Consider the following 14825-nt stretch of genomic DNA (forward strand, 5'->3'; position numbering starts at 1 on the left):
GGCGTCTAATCGGGCGCGCGCTCTGCCCTCGGCCCGCCTGGGATCACGACCCTCCGAGACCAGCGAGCGCGGGTCTTCTGGCGCGGGCGCCCGCCCTCCTCTCTCCCTACTCCGGGAACCCACGCTCGGGGCCCCGGCTGACTGGGAGTGCCGGCCGCCCGTCGGGTGGGGGTGGGAGGAGAGGTGGGGAGCCGGCGTGGGAAGGGGCGGGGGGAGGGGAAGGGAGGGGAGGGGCGGGGAGGACCCGCCCCTCCGCCGCGGGCTCGGCAGGCGGCCGAAGCTCCACCCGCTTCCCAGAGGCGCGTCCTGCTCGGAACTGCGCGCGGGGGCTGGGGAGAGGCTGGCCCCTCCGAAGTGTGCGTGGGTGGGGCGGTGGGAGTGGCGTGGGAGGGGCGCGTACGGTGGGCCGCTTTCTGATAAGCAGAGATTTTTGGAAAAAGGGAAAACCTGGGAAGGTTTAGCTCCTTTAAAGGGCTCGGGCGCGGAACGGGAAGTTCCGGTACCCGCAGAACCAATTGTCGCTTAACATTGCCAAAGTCAGACACGTTTGGGTGAGGTGTTTGAACCAGTTTGGCAGGCTTGGGAGGTGATGGAATGCCGATGTCGTTACCTTGGCATTTTCTCCGTACATGGCAAGAAATGATAAAGTGAGTTCATGGAAAATGAAAGAGAACACGGTTGTACATTAGGAGTTCAGCTTCAAGGAATGTTTTATGAGGGATGTTCTGACATTCAGAAATGCTTTTTTTTTTTAAGATTTTATTTATATATTTGACAGAGACAGTGAGAGAGGGAACACAAGCAGGGGGAGTGGGAGAGGGAGAAGCAGGCCTCCTGCCGAGCAGGGAGCCCGATGCGGGGCTCCATCCCAGGACCCTGGGATCATGACCTGAGCTGAAGGCAGACACTTAACGACTGAGCCACCCAGGCGCCCCAGAAATGCTTTTTCTAAATCTTTTTATTATGTGGGTATTAAAGTGAAAGTCATTAATTCTGGGTGTTGCAAACATTTCAGGTAAAGCGAACAGAGTATGCCAATCATTCCATCAGGCACTTATGTTAAGAACTTGGACGGTGGTAATTCGCCATGGCTTATGGTTTGCCAAGAAAGAACACAGTGAAGACCAGATTGCAGGGCAGTTGTTATAAAGTGTAAGTATTTTCATCACGGTGAGCACTGACTAGGGGTGAGGAGTGTCCTTGGTAAAATAGCAGTACCGGAAACCCTTAGGTTCTCCATGAGATACTGGACTATGCGAGGTGTTTTCAGTTATCTGAATAGTGATTTTTTTTAAAAAGGGAAAATGCTTTTAATAAGAATTTATAAGTTATCTTACTTGGTCTTTACAACAAAACAACACAAACTGATTTTTGGCAAAGTGGGTTGATCAAAGTCACTCAGTCATGGAGTAAACAAGTGACAGAGATGGAAGTCTGTCTTCTGACTCCAAAGCAACATCTACTACGTTAAAATACCTGTCAACTACGTTAAAATACCTCCGTACATAGTGTAAATATACCTAAAAATGTCTTGGTGTCCGGTATATCTTTTTTTTTTTTTTTAATTTGTTTACTTGAGAAAGAGATGGGGAGAGGGAGAGAGTACAAGCAGGGGGAGCGGCAGGCAGAGGGAGCTATGAACTTTGCTCCCTCCCCCACCATATTTTATATAGCCTAATGGTTAAGACCTCAGATTCTAGAGTCCGACTTTCTGGTTTCAAATCCTAAACCCATGACCAAGAGCCTTGTGATCTTGAGCAAGTTGTTCTACTGCTGTTTCCTAATCTCTCAAATGAGCATAATAATAGCATCCGCCTACCTCATAGGGTTGCTGTGGCAATTAAAGGTGTTCATATGTGTAAACTGATAAAACAGTGCCCAGCATATAGTAAGTGCTAGATAAAAATTAGCTGTTTTATTGCTCATCTTTCCAAATCAACATATAAGGATAAACCTCATTCTTTCATTCTGTGTATGAACCACAGTGTGTTTAACCAGGCTCTTCTTGATAGACATTAAGGCTATTTTGTGAAATTTTTTTGGACAAACAATGTTTCAGTGAACATTCTTATAAATACATTTTTGTGCCCTTGTTCAAATGCATTTATAATAATTGTAGACCTCAAGTCATTCTTTAAAGTTAGATGATGAAGTAGCAAGGAAGCTAGAGGAGGAAAACAAGTAGACCCATGTATAGAATACTCGTTTCCCCGATTTGTACCAAAGCAGGTCTTTCACCTTTCCTCGTGTATGGACTCTCTGAGATGAGAAACATGTAGTTGACATTTTAAATTTCCAAATTAGCACATATAAAACAATTCCTTTGAAGTTCATGGTGATTATTTTTAATATTATAGTTTGGGATTTCCTCCACCCCCTTCTCCAGTTTTCTGAGGATTCTCTTGGTACTAGTGCTTCTAAATAACTACCCCTAAGCTAAGTACCAGCTCTGGTTCTTAATTAACTTCCAAGTCTCAGTTTCCTTGTCTACCTGCATGGTGGTTGTAAAGATTAAAATAAGATCACACACTCAAAGCCTTTGTGTATGCCAAGCACCCTGTTCAATGCACGATTATTCCCCCTTTTTCCTTCCCTAATATGACCATATTTGTGATCAGCCATAAAAGACTTGGAGCGTACAGTTTTTAACTATATCCTCTTAAAAGACATGGAAAGATTAGATTGACTGCAGGGAGGCTATTTTTTAACAAAAGTTCCTGCCATTATAATTTATCATAATTTTCAATATATCTCTATGTGTGTGTGTGTATATATATATAAAATATACACGTTATACATTATACATTTAATGTAAAGCTCCTTCTCCTGGCTAGATTTACAACTCTGGAAAATCCTGAATTCCCCCCATAAGCGAAAATATCTAGTGGAAAATGGAACTGAGAGTTAAGATGTCTTCTGTATATCCCACAATAGATGCTCAGGAAATATTTATTGAATGAATTAATGAATTTTTGCCCCAGACAGGAACCTTGGGAACTTGCACTGCTTACAAAGACCTGGTATACGAACCTAGCCAACATCAAGTCACCTTTCTTGGGAAAAATTACATTTGGTAGCCCTTTATACCTCAGAAAAACTAAAGCCATTAAGAATGCTCTGCTCCCTTCTGCAGAATGTAAGTTCTGTAAGAGCTACTTTAGTAAATAGCAAATTTTATCTGTGTTATTTTGCTTATTATCAGAGAAATGTTTAAATATACTCACACCCATACCCTTCATCTATGTAGCCCTTCTTGTTTAGTATCTAAGAATGTGAATTTTGCCATGTGATTCAGTGTTCATTTTTAACAATATTATGCCTGGTGAGAAATGTCAGTTGGATTGCTCCATGTATTTTGTTTTCCAGCCATCAAACTTGAAAGGGAGTATGAAATGAAGCGCTTGAATCACCTGAAATGTCAGCAGAATGTAGCTGTGGAAATTCAGCTTTCCCTAAGGGAAGGGCAAGTTGGTTTGAGAAGACCTCTTCCACCTAAGTGATATCATCTCATAATCAAATCTGTACTCAGTGCTTTCCACATCCAAAGGCAATGAAGGTCTCCAACCTTTTACTGTGTGAAGTTTGGTACAGACATATGAATGCCCACTGGTAGATTAGCCAACTCCTGTGGGTTAATGGACAGCTCTGACAGATCTTCTGTGTCCCTTCCTTTGTACCACAAGAGACAACACTGTAAGTAGATGAAAAAGTAGCTGGAATTGAGTCATTTATATGATTATTCATTGTGATTTTTGTAAAATTGCACTAAGGAAAGAGGAAACTCGTCAGAGATATTATTTTGAATTTGCATTTTGAGACGCCAAAAAGGAGAGAGAAAAATTCTGTTTTTTTTTTTTTTTAAAGATTCTATTTTTCAGTAATCTTTACATCCAACTTGGGGCTTGAACTCACAACCCTGAGATCAAGAGTCATATGCTCCACAGACTGCGCCAGCCAGGCACCCCAAGCAAAATTCTTTTAAACATGGTAGACTGAAAATTGGTTAAGAAAAATTTTAGGTTTCATTTTAGTAACTCTTTAGTTTCCAATGTTCAGTGAAACATCATTTACTATTCTCATACCATACTTTATTTTTATATGTCTATCTATCTATCTATCTATCTATCTATCTATCTATCTAGGCTCCATGCCCAGCATGGAGCCCAAGGTGGGGCTTGAACTCACAACCCTGAGATCAAGACCTGAGCTGAGATCAAGAGTTGGATGCTTATCTGACTGGGCCACCCAGGTGCCCCTGTCATGTAGTACTTTAAAGTAGAAAGTAGAACTTACTTTCTGCTTTTGTTTTCCTAAAAAATCATCTTTTCCCTTTTGCCCTTTTGCTTCATTTCATGTTGTCTCTCTGGGATGCCCTTGGGGCATGTGAAACACACATACATATGTGAAAATGACATGAAAATGCAAAGACCTTATTTTAAGGAAAATGCTTATTTACAGAGAGGCTAGAGAATGGGGACTTGATTAGCTGGATAATGTTGGACTAGCAGGAATCAATTTTCCTAGAATTTGAATCCAGTACAGCACACTTGGGTATGAAAGTTGTATTTGAGGGGGCGCATGGGTGGCTCAGTCGTTAAGTGTCTGCCTTTGGCTCAGGTCATGATCCCAGGGTCCTGGGATTGAGCCCCGCATCAGGCTCCCTTCTCCACGGGAAGCCTGCTTCTCCCTCTCCCACTCCCCCTTGCTTGTGTTCCCTCTCTCTCTCTGTGGCAAATAAATAAATAAATAAATAAAATCTTTTAAAAAAGTGAAAGTTATATTTGAGCACAATTTAGTGTTTGTTAGATGAATCCGTAGGTGTTTAAGTGTCTTCTGTTATTTTAGCCTCGTTCTAAAAGATCTCCTGGCCTCGTGGTTACGAGTTCATACTTTACACCTGGCTGCCTTCTTCAACTCTCAGCTTGGCTACTTAATAGCGGTGTGACTTGGGGAGAGTTGCTTTATGTCTCTGAGTTTCAGTTTTCTTACATGTAAAACAGGGATGATACTGGTACCTACTACACAGTTGTCTTGAGGATTAAATGGAAACTGGCCCACAATGAGAGCTACTCTAATAGTAGATTAGAGTTATATTATTATAGTATTAGAGTATTATAATACTCAATATTCTGGTAATTACTGTGAGCATCACTACCTTTTTACTGCTATAATCTCCAGAGCAAAGATGTATTATATTGGCCTGACTCTGTTGACCTTTGTGGAGACCAAAAGTCTTGAATTTTCAAGAGTTGGGTTTTGTTCTTTCAATGTATATATACTTGCCAGACCATACATGACCTGATTTTTTAGTTCAAAATCTGGCCACTGTACCTATGGCATCTTCTGATCATTTCTGTTTTAAAAACAATAATCTCTGAGAGTCAGTTTGTCACTTACGTCTTTTTTTTTAAACTTTTTTTTTTAAATTTTATTTATTTATTTGACAGAGAGAGACACAGTGAGAGAAGGAACACAAGCAGGGGGAGTGGGAGAGGGAGAAGCAGGCTTTCCACCGAGCACGGAGCCCGATGTGGGGCTCAATCCCAGGACCCTGGGACCATGACCTGAGCCGAAGGCAGACACTTAACGACTGAGCCACCCAGGTGCCCCATGTCTTTTTTTTTTAAGATGATTTATTGATTTATTTGACAGAGAGAGCAGCAGGCAGAGGGAGAGGGAGAAGCGGGCTCCCTGCGGGGCTCCATCCCAGGACCCTGGGATCATGACCTGAGCCGAAGGCAGACACTTAACCTATCGAGCCACCCAGGTGCCCTATATTAGTCTTCCTGATGGTACCCCACAAGTCTCTTAGACTCTCTTCACTTTTCTTCATTAGCTCTAGTCTACTGATGCCGTTCTGGAATGGTATCAGGGGGAAAATATCATCCAATTCAATATTTCCCAGAGTGAATCTTCCAGTTTTGCAAGAGGAGATGAAATAAAGAGGAAAAAGAACACAACTGGTTATTGTGTTTTTGCGAAAATTTCAAATGTAACAAAAGTAGCAAGAACAAGAAAATGAACTTCCATGTCTCCCTCACTGAACAGCACTTATGAACTCATGGCCATTTTTATTTCACTTACACTCACTCATTTTCCACTTCCACCCTTGCAAGTCCCTACCACCAGATTGTTTTTTATTATATTTTATTATAGTTTTTTTAATAAGTTAGATATTTTTAAAGATTATTTATTTATTTGAGAGAGAGAGAGAGAGCATGAGTGGGGAGAGGGGCGGAGGGAAAGGGAGTAGCAGACTTCCTGCTGAGCATGGAGTCTGACCCTGGGATCATGACCTGAACTGAAGTCAGACACCCAACCAACTGAGCCACCCAGGTGCATCCCACCAGATTATTTTGAAGTAAATTTTAGACATCATATCAGTTCATCTGTATTTACAGAAATGCAAATTTTATAAATGTGACCATTTCCAATTTTGTAAGGGATGGACTGATCAAAGCATACCTAGGGGACCATAATCCACCTGTGTGGGCCCACAGTTTGACTTTTCACTGGGGAGTTGTATCTGGTGGTGGTTGTTTCAAAATATTTAGAAGCTATCATCTGAATTATCTTCAGATACTTTCTCCTACCTGTGATATGCTGGCTCACATGGAGGATACTTGCTCTTAGGAATTATGATGTCAGTGATGCATTTGATTTAGTGATCCTTAGGCCTGGAAACAGCTTTCAGGAGCACAGGGGGTCTGGATGTAGTCTAGGTTGGGTAACTTTGAGGAGGTGGAGCTTCCACATTGCTAGATCAGATTGGCTTTATAAAATTCACATGTGATTTGTGTAAGTTGCTTATCTGCCAACCAGAGCCACTCCCAAAGTTTCTTGGTAGAGCGTCTGGGATTTTCTCTGTGTTACCCAGTTGTACCACTTCTCTCCACCTTTTTTACACATTTGTCCTCGCCAGTTCTTCCAGTTGACTAGTTTTTTTCCCCCTTCATCAATGTTATTATCATAAATATGACAGCTGGGTTGCTAACTGCTTAAAATGTGGGAAAATTCCATTGTATAATTACACAACCAAAGACCAGTCTTTAGCAAAAATTCAGTGTGTTTCTATTTCTTCAGAAATCAAAACCAATTTACTATTTTCTTTAAAAAATTAATCACATATGTTTTGGATGGTAATGGGATTAATTGTGTGTTTGTTTCTGTCGTTCATGTCCCACTGAGTAGCTTGCACTTTCCCTTTTAGGGTCACTGTCACTAGTTCATCTGGGCTGGAGATAACACCTCCAATAGTGTCTTGGAAAACTAGAAATATTTTTCAATCTAAAGACCACAAATCTACTGTACAATGTATCTAACATTGTTGCTATTAATAAGTTTTAATTTCTTAAAAATCAGATTTATTTAGGGGCGCCTGGGTGGCTCAGTTGGTTGTGTCTGCCTTTAGCTCAGGTCATGATCCCAGGGTCCTGGGATCGACTCCCACATCGGGCTCCCTGCTCAGCGGGGAGTCTGCTTGTCTCTCTCCCTCTGCTCCTTTCCTTGGCTCGTGTTCTCTCTCTCAAATAAATAAATAAATAAATAAATAAAATCTTAAAAACAAAACAAAACAAAAAACCAGTAGCTCTGTGGATCCTCACCACTCATTTCCACTTCTATGGAGGCAACTAATTTTAACTCTTTCACTTGTTTTATTACTTACCTTCATGTCTCTAAATAATGCTTTGATTTTGCTACTTCTTGGATTTTTCTTTTTTAGGTATTGACTTCCCATATAGAAGATAGCATTTTTTCCTTTTCTTTCCTCCATCCTCAACACACATACATACCATTTCTATCTACCTGTAAATATAGGTTATATTATAATTTTGGTTAGGTCAATATTAAATGTTAACGTTATTATGACACTATTATGTTAACATAATAGTGTGTAAATACTTAACAGCTGAGCTATGTGGTAGACTATTACTACTTTTCCTTTCCTGCCATTGTGTGTGTGTGTGTGTGTGTGTGCATGCACAGTATTTAGTAATTTAGTAATTAGAGTTTATATTTGCTTAGTTTGTAATGTATTTATCACTAAACCCCAAGCTCTTTGCCAGTTATCAGTCTTCTCAAAACAATCCTATGTATGCTATCATTTCGTCTTCTTGAGAAGTCTTATCCTTCTTTACCCTGAACTGTTTATTTCCACACTCTTATGTAGCTCTCTATGATTTCTGTTATCATGGGGATTCACTTCACACTCTTTGATGTAGTTGCTCCTGTTTCTTCTGTATCTGTCCATCCTCTTTCTTGGTTTATTTATTTTTTTATTACAGTGGAGCATATCCTCCAGTAGTTACCTGAGAAAGGGTGCGTGGGAGGGTATTTTTTTGAGGTCCTATTGTCCAAAGTCTGTATTTTTTGCTCAGATTTCATTGATAGATTGGCTGAGTGTAGAATTGTAGGTTGTAAATAATGTTCGTTTAAAATTGTGAAGGATTTGTGTATTTCTTTTTAGTTTTTAATATTGTTAGTGAGCATTCCAAAGTCATTTTTACTTTGGATGCTTTCCCTGAGACCTGCTTTTTTCTCTCTGGAAGCTACAGCATCTTCTCCTAGATCCCACTGTTCTGATAGGAATCATGGTGTAAGACTAATAATCCAATGTAGCATGGCGATGTACAGCATTGGATGTAGAGCATGAGCCACCAGGATTGAATGCTGGTTCCATCACTTATTAAGCTGTGTCATCTTGGACAAATTATTTAACTTTCCTGTGCTTTAGTTTCATTTTCTGTAAAAAGTGGGTAGTGATAGGGGCCCACCTAGGTGGCTCAGTTGGTTAAATGTCCGACTCTTGATTTTGGCTCAGGTCATGATCTCAGGGCCATGAGATCGAGCCCCTCATTGGGCTCTGTGCTGGGCATGGAGCCTGCTTAAGATTCTCTCTCTGCCTCTGACCCTCCCCCAACTCACGTGCTTTCGCTCTAAAAAAAAAATTGAGAAGTGGATAGTGATAGTTGTGACAAGTAAATGAGTTAAATATGTAAAGCACCTAGAACAGTGCCTGGCACAGAGTAAGCACTAACACAGATAGCAGTAACTACTCTTACCAGTACCCATTGTGCTTGGTACTACACAGGCCCTCGCAACCTGGAAATTCATTTCCTTCAGTTGTGGGAAATTGTATTAAATTTTTTGGTAGATATTTCTACCTTTTCATTTTCTCTCTACATTCTAGAAGTACTATTATTCATATGCTACATCTTCTGTACTGGCCTTCTAATTTTTTATCTTTTCTCTCCTGTTTTCCATCCTTTTGTCTTTTGCTCCAGTTTCTGGAAGAAGCTCTCAGTTTTATCCTCTAACTATTATAAGTTTTTAATTTCTGCTCTCCTTTTTTTTTTCCTCTGAAGGCTTGCCCCTCTCCTTTCTAAAAAGTAACCTGTTTTATTCATGATTGCCTATCTTCCCTTAGTAATCCAGGTGTGACCGTGCATAACTTAAGGAAGTACACGTACTAGCGTGGCTAGTACAGGTCTGACTCAGGGGTCATGGAAGGGGTAGAAACCACAAGACACTGTAATTGATTGGATATGGTTGAGTGAGGGGATGTGGGTGAATGAAAGGGAGGAATTTAGGGTGAATTCCAGATTGTGGGTTTGGGAAAGGAAGAACCGTCTTGGGTGTGTGGGAGATACGTTGATTTTAGGTATGTTGGTGTTCAAAGTTCTTGGTAGACACGAGTGGAGATCTCTGGGAGCAGTGGGCTTTACAGGTGTCCTGCTCAGGAAGGAGTGGGTGTAGAGAAGAAAGGTGAAACCATGGGTGTCTTTGAGCTCATCCAGGAGGAGTATGCAGAGTGAACGAGGAGTGGCAGTGAACATTCTGAAACTTTGGTTGGCAGTGTAGAAGAGGCAGGCCTTTAGGGAAAATGGCTTAGATACCGAAACCTTAGGTGAATTGCATGCTGTGTTTTATTTTTAATGAAAAATATTATGGCATAGACATTTAATAGTAAATAACTGAAATTTTTGGAAAGAATCTTCATTTTTTTTCAGTTGATAAAAATGTCCTCAATGAAAACATTTTATCAAGGTTCAGAAGACGGGGAGAGAGAATGAAAAAGAGAAAAGAAAAAAACCCACATAATAAAAACTTAGATGTAGAAACTCTTTTATATCCTGTAGTCCTCACAATAACCCTGCAAGGAAGGAAGGGCAATAACAGAGCAGAGCAGAATTCTAACATCATAGGGGGAAAGTTTGGGGACAGGGCTGGGCCAGAATCTTGATGCTTTTGCCAATGGCTTGACAGGGCAGCAAGCATAAAGGGGGAAAAAGAACTCTCCCTTTGTTCACTGTCTTTAAGTACTATTTATATCCAGTGTAGAACAGATTTAGAGCATTAGGTGTAGGGCATGGACCCCCTGGGATTGAACACCAGTTCCACCACTTAATAGTTGTGTCATCTCAGACAAATTATTGGGGTCTTGCTGTCACTTGGTTTCTTTAGCCTCTTTTCATCATGATCTTAAGAATAGTTAACTTCTTTTTCATTCCAGTAAATAGTGCTCTTTCCATTGCATTATGTAGGCCAAAAACCTAGGGGTCATCTGTAATTCCTCTGTGTCCCTCATCTCCTCTTTCCTCCCAGTCCAATCCATCAGCAACTCTTATTGGGTCTACCTTCAGAAAATATCCCAAATGTATCCATTCTTTCTCCACCTCTGTCACCCTTATCCACGTCTCTACCACTCTTGTTTGGAACACAGAAAAAGTCCCATAACTGACCTCCTTGCTTCCATCTTTGCCTTTCTTTAGTCTACCCTTGGCAGCCGCAGTGATCTTTTAAAAATGGCACTCACACAGGGGCCCCTGGCTGACTCAGTCGGAAGAACATGCGCTCTTGATCTCAGGATCATGACTTTTGAGCCCTACCTTGGATGCAGAGATTACTAAAAAACATAAACTTAAAAAAAATGGCATTCATATCATTGTCAAAAAGATCACCTCACTCCCCTGAGTAACACCCTTTCCTGTGGCCTACAAGGCCCTATGTTTATCTGATACTTGCTTTCCTTTTGGACCTTGTTCCTCCCACTCATCTTTCAGTCCTACTGGGTGCAAACACATTACCCTAGTCCTGTTATCTGACTTGTTTCTGCCTTGGAACATTTGCACTTGTTTATTTTCCCCAAGGTTGTCTTCCATCGGACTGTCACAGAGATGTTTCCTAACTATTTAGGGCTCCACTCAAATGACATCTCCGGAGGGAGGCTTCCTGTGACCGCCCCCATGACCCCTACCCCTGATAAATTGGACTTTTACTCAGTCACTTTCTGTGACGGCACCCTCTTTTAATTCCTTTAGAGCACTCATGTCATTATCTGCAATTATTTATTTGCTTACTTGTTTGTTATTTCTCCATGGTGTCTCTATTGTCTACAATAGTGTCTACTCATGGTAGCCATTCTATCAGTATTTGTTTAATGAATGAATGTATTACCTGAAAAATTGTTGAAAAGGTGCCACTTTTGAAGAGAGTGATCAGAAGATTTGATTTCTGCTGTTTCCTCCATATATATATATATATATATATATGTATGTATGTATATATATATATATATATATGTATGTATATATATATATATATATATATATATGCTTTTTTTTTTAAGTAATCTCTAGGGGCGCCTGGGTGGCTCAGTCAGTTAAGCATCTACCTTGGGCTCAGTTCATGATCCCAGGGTCCTGGGATCAAGCCCTACGTCAGTCTCCCTGTTCAGTGGGGGCTGCTTCGCCCTCTCCCTCTCCCTCTGCCCCTCTCCTCTACTCGCGCTCTTTCTCTCTCTCTCAAATAATAAATAAAATCTTAAAAAAAAAAAGTAATCTCTGTACCCAGCGTGGGACTTGAGCTCACAACCCAGTGATCAAGAGTCGCATGCTCTTCTGAATGAGCTAGCCAGGAGCCCCTTCCTATATATGCTTTGACACATTTTTTCCCCAGCTTCATTGGGTATGATTGGATATACCATAAACTGTACATATTTGAAGTACAATGTAATAAGTTTTGACACCTGTGGGATCATCATCACAATCAAGATAATGAACATGTTCATCCTCTCAAGAGTTTTCTCATGCCCCTTGTAATCCATCCCTTTTTAGTGCTCTTCTCTCATCACCTCCCCCACCTCGAATGCCCTCCACCCCCACCCCAAGCAACCACTGATCTAGCTGTGTTCTGGCACTATAGATTAATTTGTGGTTTTGAGGATTTCATATAAATGGAATCATACGGTATGTACTTTTTTTTGGTCTGGCTTCTTTTGCTCAGCATAATTATTTGAGATTCATCCGTGTTGTTGTATATGTGCTCCTTTTCATTGCTGAGTGGTATTCTGTTGCATGGATATCTTACACTTTGTTTATCCATAAACTTGTCGATCAGTTTCTAGTTCTGAATGCTCACAAATAAAGCTGCCATGAGCATTGTATGGGCATGTTCTTTCATTTATTTTGAATGAATACCTCAAGGAGAGGAATGGCTGGGTGTATGCCAGGTACATGTTTAACCTTGCCCATTTTCAGATCCCTCTTTTAGTTTTGAAGGAATCGGGTTAGGTGAAGGATTTGTAACCTCCCTATGGTGACACAGCTTTAAAAGTGGAGGAACTGAGATAGAATTCTAGATCCATGTGAATTCAAAGTCTAACCTTTTCCAGAAGACTATGCTTGGTCCACTTCTGACCTGGCTGTCTGTATGGCCTGTTGAGAAAGTGAATATTGGAGAATATGGCTGGTATGGGGCAAGTAGGTCCTTTACTAAAATTTGGAGTGAGGGATGAGTTTAGCTCAGTGGTTCTCCATGAAAGGTGATTTTTGCCTCTCCCCCCTCAGGACACTTGGCGATGTCTGTGAACATTTTTGGCTGTCTTACCTATAAAGTATTCCAAAGGCTTCTGATGGGTAAAGTCCAGGGATGCTGCTAAATATCCTACGATACACAGGACATCTCCCCCACAACAAAGAGATTTCCAGCCCCAAATGTCAATGGTGTCAAGGCTGAGAAACCCTGAGTTAGCTGATTGGTTTAAGCTACTCAGGACACCCTCCTGATACAGAAGGTTGGATCGAACTGCATGGCTGAGAAGCCTGAGGTGGGGGTATTTCCCTAAAAGAAATGCAGCCCATGACAGGAGGAGGAATGCTGGGCAGCAATCAACATAAGCTGGATGTCTCCAGTTCTCTTTTGGCTACTTACATTCACTCATACTCTTCTTTCCATATTATAAAACCCACTCACTTATTTCTCAAAATTGTATCCAGTTACTGCAACAGTTCCGAGTCCAGGATTTCAGTTGTCTTGAGTCTGGATCTTGCAACCAATGGCTAAATAATACACCATTAACCCTAACACAATTGATATATCATGGTGGAGAGAAGACAGGATGGATACATATAATGAAAAGGTTTGGCCCTTTAGTCTTACAGATGGTCTTGGACCACAGACATGCCACTCCTCCTTTGGTATTTGGGGTAGAGGGCAGAGGGGTTGCTGAAACTACTCAGACTTCCCTGAGCCATCAATCCACCATCAGGGACCTCAATGTGAAATTCAATTATAATTTTCTTTTGCCTCATTTGGGAGACAAAGGGGAAGGAACAAGACAATAGGGGCATTGATAGGGAAGTTTAGAGATGTTTTCATTGTACCTCAGAACTGCTATAACCTATGAGAAGAACCTGGTGATCTTGGCTTACTTTATTTGGAATTATGGGCATAACATAGTAGTCTTAATTGATGCCTAGGGAAGAAAATGTTGCCAACGTACCAGGAGTCTCAGGCTCTATTTTTGAATTTTCTAGTAGGCTTCTACCTTCCATTCATGTCTCCTTTCAGTTTCAATCCCTTTCCTTCCTCGAATTATCCACCTCCACTCTACAGACTTGTTTTGCACCTCACAACTTTCATGGCATTGGAATGTAGGTGTTGTCACCTTCACGGGCTGCAGTTGCAGGTGTCATTTTTTTTCTTACCTCTCATTAACTTTCTGTCAAAGCAACTTCTTCCAAGTTCCAGAAGCAGACATCCCCTCTCATTGTTTGAGAGATTGCTCACCAGGTGACTATTTACCGTTGGAATTTAGTCCCCTGCTTTCCACCACATGTCTAGAGCAGGTAAGGTAAGCGCAACATGAACCCAACATGCAAACCTTTACTGGGCCACACTCCCTGTACCGCCTCCTCCCCAGAAGCTCTGTTGTATCAGAGCTCAGGTGTTCCTAGGAGGCTGACCATCAGAATGCTAGCACGGCAGTCTAACGATACCAAAATTGCTTCACATGAGTCGTGGAAATAGCTGACACAATTTCCTTCAAGATAAGAGGAGGGTTATTTCCTAATTTTGGTCTTCTTTTATCATGCAATCACGTGACGTGTGTGTGTGTGTGTGTGTGTGTGTGTACATCTTTTACCCCTCATGGCTCTTTTAGTATTTGAAGTAAATTTTCTAAGCTATAACAAAGGGTTTTGAAAAACAAATCAGGGTTCAGGAATGGCTGCCATTGTTGGGTGTCCGTGTTTTGGGGTCTGCGTGACTCGACATGATTGCATCCAGCATCCTTGCACTCACTAACAGATTGAAATGCAGATCTTTGTGAAGACCCTGACCAGCAAGACCGTCACCCTGGAGGGGGAGCCCAGTGACACCATGGAAAATGTGAAGGCCAAGATCCAGGATAAAGGAGGGCATCTCCCCTGACTAGCAGAGGCCCATCTTTGCCGGCAAGCAGCTGGAAGATGGCCGTACTCTTTCTGATTACAACATCCAGAAAGAGTCGACTCTCACCTGGTTCTCCGTCTGAGGGGTGGCTG

At 41.4% G+C, this 14825-nt stretch overlaps 1 protein-coding gene across 1 annotated transcript; it reads left to right on the top strand.

Annotated features, from left to right (window-relative positions):
• Positions 1 to 1087: 1087 nt before the first annotated feature.
• On the top strand, positions 1088 to 3500 carry CUNH4orf36 (chromosome unknown C4orf36 homolog). Its single transcript, XM_028124155.1, has 3 exons — positions 1088 to 1152; positions 2982 to 3136; positions 3367 to 3500. The coding sequence occupies exons 1-3, from the start codon at positions 1088 to 1090 to the stop codon at positions 3498 to 3500; spliced, it is 354 nt and encodes a 117-aa protein (XP_027979956.1).
• Positions 3501 to 14825: the final 11325 nt, after the last annotated feature.

The sequence above is a fragment of the Eumetopias jubatus genome, unplaced genomic scaffold (assembly GCF_037043125.1).
Source record: "Eumetopias jubatus isolate StellerSeaLion01/CBP00866 unplaced genomic scaffold, mEumJub1_p1.0 scaffold_2, whole genome shotgun sequence".
NCBI lineage: Eukaryota > Metazoa > Chordata > Mammalia > Carnivora > Otariidae > Eumetopias > Eumetopias jubatus.